This window comes from Solanum stenotomum, chromosome 4, assembly GCF_019186545.1.
Source record: "Solanum stenotomum isolate F172 chromosome 4, ASM1918654v1, whole genome shotgun sequence".
NCBI lineage: Eukaryota > Viridiplantae > Streptophyta > Magnoliopsida > Solanales > Solanaceae > Solanum > Solanum stenotomum.
This window is the reverse complement of record NC_064285.1, coordinates 4,426,878-4,440,226: the sequence shown is the minus strand read 5'-3', so window position 1 is coordinate 4,440,226 and position 13,349 is coordinate 4,426,878. Positions and strand designations below refer to the sequence as shown.

The following is a 13,349-nucleotide window of genomic DNA, read 5'->3' as shown; positions in this document are numbered from 1 at the left end:
ATAAAAAAATAAATAATAGATAATAACAGAGCAAAATCAAATTATTTGCCACATTTTTTTTTGTCTCCATGCAAATCATAATGAATCGATTTTGCCACCAAATATTATTTTTAAAGAGTGTACAAAATTAATATTAATATCGTTATACTGAAATTACTTTTTATTCACATTTTGATTTGAATATTCTTCTGAGATAAGCCAATTGGGACAAGTGGGAATTGTAGTCTCCACCTAATATTTATGTTTCATACTCCTTTCCCCTCTTTCAATATATCATTTTCTCTCATATATCTTTCATTAAACTCCACGTTCACTTTTACTTATTCACAATAATAAAACTAAGTATTTCATATTTTATCCTTAATATTAGTTGCTTATTTTTAAAAATCATTTGTCAAAACTTAAAATTATACATCATATGTATCTTGTGATAAAATACATATATTAATCATTATGTCTCGAAGGACATGCAAAATCTGAAGCGGACAAGTAAAAGTAAAAGACATAAACATAAACATGTCCTTTAACTTGACCTCAGGTTCACGAATAGACACTTAAACATGTATAAAGTTGAACAAGTAGGTACATTACGAACTCTAGGACGCGGATATTGTTATTTTAACTTCTCAGATAGTAAGAAACAATATTTGATAAAAGTATCAGTTGATGGATCATTACAGTAAATCTGCTAGGAAACTTGAGTGTCTGCAGTTTTCCTCTGGAAAATAAGTGTGCCTACTAAAACAGCAATGCCTGTTATTGCAAGTGTTGTAAACAGAAGCCGCGTCTTGGGAACTGCTCGTAGCTTCCTTCTAGGAGCCCCGTGATCTCTCTCAGCCGGACTAGTGCTGCTTCAAAGATACAACAAACACGACGAAAAAGTAAAGACCAGGGAACTTGCCACACGAACATAAGATATAGCAGCACAATAGTACTACAGTTGCACAAAGTATTAGTAGATTGTTTACTTAGGAGCACTTTATAGGGTCGTTTGGTTGCTGGTTAGAGTTATAATGGTATCAGTGCTCACTAATCGTTGAGACAAGAGCCATAGACCACTCGTACCAAAACAAGAGAGGAAAGGCAAAATAAAGGCATGAAATGCATGTCTGAGCGACAATTACATTAAGGTATTAATGACAGAGAGATGCATGTTTCCGATGGACTACTGGTTGGACCTCATAAACATCACCAAAGAATCAAAGCCAAATCTACTCTCAACTTTGAAAGGAAGGTTCAAAACGACTATGGAGACATGAAAAGTGTCTACTAGATCAAAATTTCAGGTTCGTATACCTGGAAGATTCTGAAATGGTGTATGTGCCACCACTACACCTACTCTCGTGAACATCTCTTTCACGGAGAGTAATATATCTGCTACACAGATGACAGCGTTCTGTTTTTTCCCCGCATGTTTCCTGCTTAATGATTGCAAATATTATAACAGCAGGATACTGGAAAGTTCAAACGTTCCAGAAAAAGTAAAAATTAGAAAGAAGCTTGATCATAGGTAGTAATTATAACCTGATGCTCAACTAAATCAATTGCAGGGAAAGGAAACTCGCAATACTCGCATGTCACAATCCTTTCTGGGCAATTTTCACCTTTGTGAACAGCTAATTCCTCACACATCATTGTCGCGTTACACAAAGAACAGGCTACCTGAAAATTCATGCATAAGATCACATCAGAAACTTCGAAGTTGGCTTATTAAAGAACACCAATTATGAAGAAGTGGGAAAAGAATGTTATCCCCTAGCCTACGAAAAAGAGAAGGCCAAAGATATCCTTCTCGTAAATCAGAACAGAATGACAGAAGCATAGCAGGTGAGCAGGAGAACATAACATATATCTTTATCAAATGCAAAAGCTTTAGAAGAAGAAAGAGGCATAACTTAAATCAAATGTTCTTATAAACTTCGTTCAAGCACTCTTAAGCCCTGAAACTAGGTCCAGGACAGGCTGAACGCGTAAATGTTAGCTTTGTTGATAGCACGAACCACCAAGGCATTTGAGAAGGGCAACATTAACAAAAAATGTGTATAGTAATGTGATTTATTAAGCAAACGTTATGAGTAAATGAGGAATAGGAAACTTAAACTAATATAACGAGACAGTTTTGATTTTCTTCACTTACCAGTGCATCATTGATCAAAAAATGTTCTTCTGCATTAGAAGAAGAAATCGATCCGTCACTGGAAACAAAACAATTCAAATTAGCAAATGATGAAATATACAACCACACAATCAAAGATCTGCTCAGCTTTTAGAGAAAGGTTCAAAACGACCTTGGAGACACGAAAAATCCCAACTAAATGAACATTTTAGGTTCGTAATACCTGGAAGATTCTGAGATGTTATCTGTGCCTCCATTGCATCTACTCTCATGGATCATTATTTCACGGAGTCTAATATATCCGTTACACAGCTGGCAGAGTTCTGTTCTATTCCCGCATACATCCTGGTAAAGGAATGCAGATATTATAACAGCAGGATACGATCGTTCAATCATTTAACCAGAATAGGTACAAAATAGAACAAACAGCTCAATCATAGATAGTCGTTATAACCTGATGCATAAATAAATCAATTGCAGGCAATGGAAACTCGCAATACTTGCATGCCACAAGCCTTTGTGGGCAATTTTCACCTTTGTGAACGGCAAATACCTCACGCTCCATTGTCTCGTTACACAAGGAACAGGATTCCTGAAAATTAACATGCATAAAAAGGATCGAAGAGATCAATGAGCAAGCAATACAATACACGGGATTAATTGATATAGTTATAGATAATCGAGAACTCCATGCGTGTAAAAGTTGAGAATGCAATTAGAGAAGGGAAAAAACGAATAGGTTCACTTACAGGAGCATGAGTGCTCAAGAAATGTTCATCTGCATGTTTTTTTGGAACCATATCCCCACAGAGTTTACATTTTTCAAGCTTCCGTGAGCAGTGAGCAACATGCAAATCGAGATTGAAAGAAGGAATCGCTCTGTCACTGGAAACAGAACGATTCAAATCAGCAAATTATGAATAATAACACAACATAGGAGAAGATCATATTTAGAATAAGATAAGAAGAAGCTGACAAGAATACAAGGTGAAACTTGAATAAATATGACATTTAGCATGATATGATTGAGTAAATCCACATTTTCCTGTAGCTCACAACCCCGCCACGAAATGAATTACAACAACACCACAAGTGGAGTATGGAGAGGGTAGGATACGCAAACCTTATTCCTACCTTTATGGGGTAGAGAGGCTACTTTTAGTAGACCCTCGATCGGCTCAAAAGAGATGTATCCGACATATGATTGTAAGAAATATAAGACAATAAAGTAGCAAGATACAAAACAAATTTAGCAACAGTTAGTAGTGCACATCGAAGAATAAGGAACTACGCGATAACTAAAGAATACTACTAAAAAGAAGAAGAGGAGAGGGGGCTAGACCTTTGCCTCTTCCACACAAAGTGTGACAACACACTCAGTTACTTACTAGCCTTCTTCCCTAATCCTCGACCTTCATACATTCCTATCTAAGGTCATTCTCAGTCAGCTAAAGTTGTGTCATATCTTGTCTAATCATCTCTCACAGTTCTTCTTCAGCCTATCTCCACCTCTTCTAACCGTTGACTACAACCAACCTCTCACACTTGCGCATCCTTGCACTTAAACACATCAGTATGGTGTATTAAATTGTCAATGCAAACTAGCATCCCATCTTTAAAGACTTTTCCTTCTTCACTTAACTAGGGACAAGAAATTGCAGCTAAAACCAAACCCAAATATTGTCTTTATTAATTCCAGCAAAGGTAACAAAAACATGAGATAGTAACATACACAATGTAATCCACAAGTGGAGGTTTGTAGAGGCTAGAGCGTATGTAGACCTTACCCTTACCCTTACCTCAGAGAGGTAGAAAGGTTGTTTCCAAAAAAAACCCGACTCAAGTACATCAAATCAAAGTATTTATGAAAAAAAAGGGAATACCACAATGGAAAAACATGTCAATTTGATATTGGGTTTTTAAAGTATTTTATTACTTGTGTGTCCTGTCTATGTGACACAAAAAATAAATTATGGTCCTGTATGGTAAAAGACACACTTGAACTTAGCATAATTAGATGTTTTTTTACCATTAATTCTAAATTTAATGACTTCATTGATACACAATTAAATTAACTTTGCTAAATATAAATAATTTCACAAGTGATTTTTGAGAGATTTACTCCACTTCTAACTATCTTCAGGTGGCCCAGTGGTTTGGGCTTGGGACGTCTCAAGTTCAATACCCCTTGCAAGTTTGCCTTCTGGGTCGAACTCGCACTGGGCTTCCCTCTTATATGTGGTTTGTGAGCTATTGTGGGTTACCCATGTGCGCACTCAAAGAATAGCGGCCGCGGGTTGTTAATATACCGGAATAGCGTGTTGATTATCAATATCTATATTTATTTAACAACAATTATATGCAACTTACCAGTGAAAGCAAATACTTGTGACTTGATCAGAAGCTACATCCATTATTCCCCTCAAAAATCACTTAATTTGATTAAATCCTCTAACATAATAACAAAGAAAAAAAAGGGATTAATCAAAATTCAACAATCGAGAGGGAAGATGATAGTTTAACTATAATTAAAAAAAAATCGATCGAATAATCTATATAAATTCAACTCTATCTGAATTTGTTTAATTCCAATTAAAATTTTCACATAAATTTTATTCAAAATTCAATTATTTTCTTAAATAGAAAAAACAACCTGAGATTCTGCAAAAATCAAACTTGAAACAGAAGAAGACCGATAATATTTGGAAGAAAGTTTATATTTTATATATATATAAAAAAGAAAAGAGATGAAACCCCTTAAACCCTAACTCTAACCTATTAGGACTATGATGCCTATTATTATTACAAAAAATAAATTTACGTTAACCCTATAATTGTATATAATATGCTTGTTCATATTCCTTTCCCACTAAAATAAACAAAGTCCATATTATTCTGTTTTCCTTTTCTACCATTGCCAAGTTTTTGAGTAAAAATGATAAACTGAATCTTGTCCAACAGTGAGATGTTTGGTCAAGTTCTATAACGAGCGAAATCCTCGTTTGTGTTGGTAAAAAGTTGTCTGAGGAGTCTTAGACGAACGTCTTTACAACCAAGTGAGTCACTGAGTGACGTACCAACGCTACTAATCATTGCCTCCCATAGCATGGAATGGCATTATTTTCAAGAAGAAAAATTACATTATTTTTGATCAATTAGAAACAAAAAAAATTGATTACATACAACAGTAATTGTTCATATCTTTGATTGCATGTTAGTTCTTTGTAGGTACATTATGGATTCTTGGAACTCCTAATTAAAATTGACATAATATCAGTTCATGGATAACAGTAAAGACGCTAAGGCATTTGACTGTGTTCAGCTTTTTTCTGGAAAATAAGTGAGCCAAACAAAACAGCAACGCCCGTTATAGCAATTGTAAATAGAAGCCGCTTCCTGGAAGCTTCGTGTGGTTGCCTTCTAGGAACATTGTGATGATCTCTCTCAGCTGGACTAGTGTTCCTTCAAAGATACAAGAAACACGACGAAAAAGTAAAGACCAAAGCAGAAGATATAGCAGCACAATAGACAATAGTACAGTTGCAGAGAGTATAAGTAGATGGTTTAGAAGTGTATTTACTTTATTGGACGCGACATATGATGGAAACAATTGGAATGTAGAAAGAGAGAGACCTATGTCTAAGCAACAATATGAATAACCACATGCACATCTTTAGGAGCACCTTGAGGGGTCGTTTGGTTGTTAGTTAGAGTTACACAGGTAGTTTTAGTTATGCAGAGTTACCTTAGTTTTCTATCCTGTATAAACTAATGCATAAATTGACTCATAACTTATACATGTTTTAGTTATGTAGGATTGTAAACTGGTAACCAAACACCGTATCTGGTGTGCTGAACGTGAATATACACAAGAATCTCTGATAAAATCTAGGTCAGATATGGCCAGGAGACATATGTTTGTACACTTGTTTCTCATCCATAATACATGCATATAAATATGTATATGCTTGTTTCCTTTATGTTTTACCTGCCCAATAAAGGGTGATCAAACTCTAATTTTTTCTAAGGCTACACTGGAGTTTCTTTTTTCTTCTTTCTTTGTGGTTAATCCTACGCCTATCTAATCTATGTCCATCAAGAAAGTTTTTGCTTTCTTCTTCTGTGCTTTGTCCTCCCTTAATACATTTGATCATCTCTAGTTAGAAAGAACTCTTTCTGCTTAATGGAATATGCCTCTCACATATTTAGAGACTCTGGAACTTCTAAGTTTGTCAAATTTACAGTATATTACATTGGTGGAACAGGCACATATTTGAGAAAAGCGGGCTTTAGATATAGTGTATGAGAAACCTGGAGTTTAGGATCAAAAGATTTGATGATAAAATGAGCAATTGTTAGCTCACGCAACCCCCTATGCAGAACGTTATGGTTTTCAAATAATAATAGGCGAAAAGGGTGTGATTTAACCGCCTTCCCACGGAAGTTAATAAACTCAAGAGTCGTTTGGATGCTGGTTAGGAAGTGAATTGACATATATTAAAACCAACATAACTAGTACCAAGTTCTGTGCATTTTAGATGCTATTTATAAAATTAATACTGATTTTCATAGCAACATACATAGCTATACAACAGGGGGTTGGCCCCATGGGGCTTGCCTAGTGCAGTTTACTACTCCTGTGTGGCTTGCGAGCTATAGCACAAGAACGGGGTTTACCCTGTGTGCACCCAAAGGGTAGAGGCTGCGGGTTCCCTTGTCATAAAAAAGCATACATTGTTCAAAAAGCAACTTATCCAATATCCCTTTAGACGAGCTTGTGTCAAGTTGGATTGAATCGAAAAGCAGAAAAGTATTCCATGGTAGCAAGCCTTGTCACAGTTGCTAACCAGAAAACTTGACACGTTTCCAGGAATAGAAAATGACTCAACACCATATCAAAAGATTACAAACTGGAACCTATATACCCTTTATGATGTCAGGTTTATTAGTCATAATCACTAATCAACGACCTTTCATATCCAGCCATGATGATATTAGGCTCATTGTATCATGGTCACACTCCACAGTGCATCTATACAGCATGTTTCCACTTTTATGTTTTCTTTTTGTCTTCAGATTAAAGCGGGGTGGGGTTAACGAAGGGGTTCTAAGTCTTGTAAGTCGGTGTTCACTTATCATTGCGACAAGATCCATAGACCACTTGTACCAACAAGAGAGGAAAAGCAAAGTATAAGCATGAAATGCATGTCTGAGCGACAATTACATTGAGGTAAGAATAACAGAGAGATGCATGTTTCTGCTGGACTGACGGTTGGACCTCATAAACATCACCAAGAATTCAAAGCCAAATCTACTCAACTTTGAAAGGGAAGGTTCAAAACGACCTTGGAGACATGAAAAATGTCAACTAAATAAATTTTTTAGGTCTGTATACCTGGAAGATTCTGCAATGATGTTTGTGCCTCCATTACATCTACTCTCATGGACATCTCTTTCACAGAGCCTAATGTATCTGCTACACATATGACAGAGTTCTGTTCTATTCCCACATACTTCCTGGTAAAGGAATGCAGATATTATAACAGCAGGATACTGAAGTTCAAACATTCCAGAAAAAGTACAAAACAGAAAGAAGCTTAATCATAGATAGTAATTATAACCTGATGCTTAAATAAATCAATTGCAGGCAAAGGAAATTCGCAATACTCGCATGTCACAATCCTTTGTGGGCAATTTTCACCTTGGTGAACACCTAATACCTCACGCTCCATTGTCTCGCTACACAAAGAACAGGCTACCTAAAAATTCATGCATAATATCACATTAGAAAGTTTGAAGCTAGCTTATTAAAGAACAGCAACTTTGAAGAAGTGAGAAGAATTCAGTAGCAACACCTTACACCATACTTAATGTTATTATAACAAAATTAAGAAGGAAGTTCTATGCTTTCCTTTTGTATTGCACAACCATGATACGAGGTACAAAAATATGTATTTACAAACACAGAACTGACAAATGTGCATATTCACACAAACAGTATCTGGAAGCAAACTGGAAAATAAAGGAAATCGAATTGATAAAATTAAGATATCTATCTCAAAAGGGACCAATATATATTGGATTCAGTGGATACAGTTATAGGAAATCGAGAACTCCTTGCGTGTAAAAGTTGAGAATGCAAGTAGAGAAGGGAAAAAATGAACTTTTTCCCTGTAAAATCCCACGGCATCATTGACAAAAAATGACGAGATTAAACAATAGGTTCACTTACCGGAGCATGAGTGCTCAAGAAATGTTCTTCTGCATGTTTTTTTGGAACCACATCCCCGCAAATTTTACATTTTTCAAGCTTCCGGGAGCAGTGAGCAACATGCAAATCGAGATTGGAAGAAGGAATCGCTCTGTCACTAGAAACAAAATTTTACAATGTGTTATCCACAATCCCAGAGATCATTCATCATATATTAAAGACATGAACTCTTCAACTTCCATCGGAAATGAGGATTAAATAGTAAATTCACATGTAGCTCACATCCCCCGTGCAAAATATATCGAAAGATAAAACACCCATTTACACTTGCGCCAACATCACAATATACAAGTAGACACCAATAGTCTAGCTGGTATTTGATTTTCCATATTGTACCTTATATGCACATTGCAAACTCTAACCAACGTTTTGGATTATGGAATTTTTCGCCCCAACCTAGTTCAAGGGTAGCCAGACCGTGGCTTGCTAATGAACCCAAATTGCAAGTAATGCATCCCCTTAACCAAGCTAAAATCATGATCAGTTTTTGCTGATAAATGAAAATTACTCCCTCCATTTTAATTCGTTTCTCTCACTTTCCTTTTTAGTCCATTTCAACAAGAATGTCTCTTCCCTTTTTTGGCAACCGTTGAGTGCTTTCGCTTTCATGTCGACAATTCAATTAAGATGATTGCAACAGGGATGAATCCAATCCGGAATATGAACAATAAAAGAAAATACCTATTAAACCAATTACAAGAATACCAGCTACAATACCTATCATCCAAAGAGAAACCCTTCCTGTAGTATGTGCCATTTACCCCACTTCCCTCAAGATTTCATCAAGTGGTCAAGCATACATTATGAGCTCCTTCCGAATGAGCTAAGGAAAATCTTATTTATTCCCTTAATTTTTTTTTGGAAACTCTTAAATTTTAAATTTTCACATACATTTTGATATGTTTTATATATTTTTACTTTAAGACCACAAAATTCAAAAGTCCGTCAAGTAAAATCAGACAAAAAAATTGATACAGAGTCAAAACACACCACGATTTCAATGCACACTAGTATCCAAGAGGCAAACAAACCCAAATACTGTGTATATAAATTCCAGCTAAGGGACTTAAAACTAAAAATAATTATGGAATTTATAGTTTTCATACATTTCTATCTTCTAAAAAAAAATTAAAAAATTGAGAACAAACTTACCAGTAACTGCAGATGCTTGTGGCTTGATCAGAAGCTACCGCCATTATTCTCCTCCAAAAAAAAATCTCTGAGATAATAATAGAGAAAAAGGGATGAATCAAAATTCAGTAATCGAGAAAGAAGATGATAAATTAATTATTTTTTCCATTGAATCTTCTACATACATTCGACTATATTTCAAATTGTTCAATTCGAATCAAAATTTTCAGATAAATTGTTCAGAATTCAATTGTTTGCTTACACAGAAGAACAACCTAAGATTCTCTGAATTGCAATTATCAATTCGATTGATGAAATGATCGGTGAACGGAGGAAGTTGTAGAATTTGGTTCACTTACGGGTCTGGGCTTCATGGGCTTTAAGTTGGATCAGTTGGAATACGGGCTAGCCACCTTTCCGGACCCATTTTTCTTTTCGAAACGTGGTACGAATAGTAACACAAACACACATGGTAACAAATAAATACAATACGCAAGGCAGCCGATGAATATAAATGCAATTTGTTATGAATTATAACGTTTATACGCAAGGCCTCTCTCTCCTCCTTCTAGCATATAGCTACGAGTTGTAATTAAACTAACTATAGACCATAGATATCTAATTATGTCCAAACTATAGTCATTTTGAAAGTTTCTAAAAAATTAATAATACGGTATTTGGTTTACAATTTAGAAATCGGCATAATTAATACAATTATAAGTTATAAGAGAATCTATGTATTATTTATACAAAATAAAAGATGGAACAACTTGAATAACTAAACACCCCCATAACTAGGGGCAGAGCTAGGAAGGACTATGGGATGCATCTGAACCCTGCGATAGAAAGTTACATATGATTAAAATTATTTATTATGTATATATACACATAAGATGTTGAAGAACCTCATTCTACTTCTTCGTGTCTTACTTCTTCATGTTTCAAACCCTTTAGTGAATATTTCGGCTCCACTATTACGCATAACTAATATATGTATAAGTTATGAAAATATATATANTTCACCAATATATATTATCATTATCCAATCTTTCAGGAATATTGAATATAAGTACATTTAATTGTTTAGAGAATATGCTTTTGTCAGTCAGTTTAAAACAACTATCTCTACTCGGTCCCGTTCAATACATACAAAATGCACTAGCACAGAAGTTGAAACTATACCATTCCCATAATCAAGATAAACTACATGTAATCTTGTGCTACAATCGTCCCGATGGTATGCCCAATTTTCATTTTAGATTGTGAACAAAAAAAACTTTATACTTATAAGAACCGATGATTTAATCCTCTGTGTATAAGCTTAAACTCTATACACTAAATCATCTACTATATAAGTAAACAAGCACCATAAACGAATATATGATCTATAAAAATAAATAAATAATTATTCTATAATAAATACTATATCTAAACACGTGATTAATAGTATATATTCCAACACTAATATCTATATAACTCCAATCCACCCTCCGACTTCTTATAGTGCTAACATAATTATCAATTGTGCAACTTGCACCATTTGCATTATGAGATGTTGCAACTTGCTATAGGTGGTTTTTTATTTTTTTAGTTAATTCTCCAATTATCAAGCAGATTAATAAGAGTAGTAATAATTCATTATAACGTGGATTCTAAGAAGGTATTATAGAAAGTAGAAATCACTTTCTTGGTTATTGGTGTGTCTATATTTGATTTTGCTGATGATTGACACTTGTCCCCCCTTTTTAGTTGGAAATGCAGAAACCCTAGTTACCATAATTAATTGACATGCCACTAAATTCTGTTCATTTTAACGAGGCAGGAATCTTATTGGTCCTCTAAATATTGTTCACATGGGTTGGGCTCATCCAACTAAACATTTGTCTAATACACACGTGTCTTATAGTTCGATTTGACATAGAGTTTAGATTATTTTTTTTTAAAAAAATTCTGGTATAAAATAAGTAGTAGATATTTACGTGAGTATAAGTTATTTCATAAAGGTGGAACCGATTAAAAGGAAAGTAAGTCATAGAAATTAGGTCAAAGATAGTAAGATCCCGTTTGGATTGACTTAAAAAAAGTAACTTTTTAAAGTGCTAAAAGTTATTTTAAAAATAAGTAGTTATGTGTTTGGATAAAAGTGTTGCACTTGAAAAAAAGTTGTTTATGTGTTTGGCAAATAAGTGTTGTTAAATACTTTTTTTAATCAAAATGTCTGAAATACCCTTAAAACTATTAACATAATAAAAAGTTGATTAATCTAAGGTTTTTATTTCTAAGAAAAATTAAAATAAAATTAATTTATATTTGAATTCAATATAAATAACTTAATATTTAAGTTAATTTTAAATGTGCAACTTATTTTAAATTTCAAAAATATATAATTTGAATAGATCACATGAAAGAATTTGGGAATTGTTTAAAAGAATTAAGTGTAAAAAAGTAAAATATTTGATCAAAGTAGAATGACTTTTAAATTAAAAAAAAAGTCGGGGTCACCCTACTTTTAACTTTTGGCTTATTTTGAGTTGTTCTTATAATTGTCAAACACTCTCACAAGTCAAAAATTGACTTTTAAGTCAGTTTGACCAACTTAAAATCCCATCCAAATGGGCACCAAGTCTTTTAAAAACTCACTTAAAGTATTTTAGTTGTTTGAATTTCATATGTGTGAGTTTCCTACCTAAACTATCATTAAATGTTAATCAAAGTGCACTTCAGCTATCAATTGTTCACTTTTTCTACTTGAAATATCAAGTAGAAAAAGTGAACAACCGATAGTTAAGGTGTAACTCGATAAACATTTGGTGATAATTCAGATAAAAAGTTTACATACTTAATTAATCATGTATGAAACTCAAAAAATTAGATTAGATAGAGATTTCTGATAGAAAAAAAAAACTCAATTACCTTAAGAAAAAATTCTATACACAAGCATTTTCTTACATTATTCCCTAATACAACATACTTAAGAAATAAAATAATCTCTAGGATCAACCTGTTTAACCGCATACCAGATCACTAAGTAATAAGACCATATAAACAAACACAACAAAGAGCACTAGCCAGATTTAGATAATGGGTGGATTTTTCTTTCTTTATTTCCACTCTTATTTTGGAGAAAAAAAAGAAAAGATAAAAAGAATGAAAATTGGCTAGACAAAAAGACAAAATAAAAGACAATTTGTCATAAAAATTAGAACTTTTAAAAGGGACGGTGCACGACTTCCTTTTGTGGTAACCTTAAAATCCGAAAATAGAAGCCATTATTTTTCTGTCCTATCAGCATGTGAATCATACTTTATAATTTATATACTCTATTATTATTGTACAGTTGTACTGGTAGGTGGAGGGATATTCTATGTTTACTTTTATACCCCTTCTCCATAAGATAAATTATATTTCATAAATATGAATTGTTTAAATGTCGAAGGAGTTGCTACATTCAAAATACAACATTAAGATGGATTTGATTTTTTTTATGATTAAAAATATTAATTTTCAAAAAAGTGAATAATTTTTATGATCAAATAGGTCCAAAAAATAAATAAAGAAAGCATCTATCTCAAAAGGAATTATTTTATTTTCTACTTATACTTAAAAAGAGAATATTATTTTACGTCCTAAATATTTCTTCTCCATAAATAATAGTAGTACTCTATTATTAGCAATTATGTTGACATTAATGATTAGACCTACTGTCATTATAATTGTCCTTTAATTAGCCATTATGAAGTTTAGTAATTTCAAATACCGTTTTTATTATCTGCAATTATAACAGACAATTCATTAACATTGAATAGCCTTGAAAGGTTTTCATGAGGTGTT

At 33.5% G+C, this 13,349-nt stretch overlaps 2 protein-coding genes across 3 annotated transcripts; both read right to left on the bottom strand.

Moving 5' to 3' along the window:
- Positions 1-688: 688 nt before the first annotated feature.
- Positions 689-4,530, bottom strand: LOC125862107 (uncharacterized). The gene is made up of 7 exons (XM_049542106.1): positions 4,487-4,530; positions 2,866-3,001; positions 2,571-2,708; positions 2,340-2,461; positions 2,138-2,195; positions 1,297-1,418; positions 689-851 (listed from the first exon to the last, which is right to left on the bottom strand). Exons 1-7 carry the CDS (start codon positions 4,528-4,530, stop codon positions 689-691), a joined length of 783 nt encoding a protein of 260 aa, XP_049398063.1.
- Positions 4,531-5,291: 761 nt separating this feature from the next.
- On the bottom strand, positions 5,292-9,867 carry LOC125862109 (uncharacterized). Of its 2 annotated transcripts, none has more exons than XM_049542107.1 (6): positions 9,794-9,867; positions 9,540-9,606; positions 8,349-8,484; positions 7,738-7,875; positions 7,512-7,633; positions 5,292-5,578 (listed from the first exon to the last, which is right to left on the bottom strand). In XM_049542107.1, exons 2-6 carry the CDS (start codon positions 9,581-9,583, stop codon positions 5,416-5,418), a joined length of 603 nt encoding a protein of 200 aa, XP_049398064.1. In that variant the 5' UTR covers positions 9,584-9,606; positions 9,794-9,867; the 3' UTR covers positions 5,292-5,415. The 2 variants fall into 2 exon arrangements, with proteins under 2 accessions (XP_049398064.1, XP_049398065.1); XM_049542108.1 differs by lacking the exon at positions 9,794-9,867 and adding an exon at positions 9,704-9,758.
- Positions 9,868-13,349: the final 3,482 nt, after the last annotated feature.

Excerpts from the sequence above, each read along its gene's own strand:
- LOC125862107 (XM_049542106.1), bottom strand. The coding sequence starts at position 4,530 with ATGGATGTAGCTTCTGATCAAGTCACAAGTATTTGCTTTCACTG. Across the intron at positions 1,419-2,137 it reads TTTTGATCAATGATGCACTG|GAAACATGCGGGGAAAAAAC; the intron begins GTAAGTGAAGAA and ends ATCATTAAGCAG. Across the intron at positions 852-1,296 it reads ACCATTTCAGAATCTTCCAG|CAGCACTAGTCCGGCTGAGA; the intron begins GTATACGAACCT and ends GTATCTTTGAAG.
- LOC125862109 (XM_049542107.1), bottom strand. The coding sequence starts at position 9,583 with ATGGCGGTAGCTTCTGATCAAGCCACAAGCATCTGCAGTTACTG. Across the intron at positions 8,485-9,539 it reads ACAAGCATCTGCAGTTACTG|TGACAGAGCGATTCCTTCTT; the intron begins GTAAGTTTGTTC and ends TTTTGTTTCTAG. Across the intron at positions 5,579-7,511 it reads ATCATTGCAGAATCTTCCAG|GAACACTAGTCCAGCTGAGA; the intron begins GTATACAGACCT and ends GTATCTTTGAAG.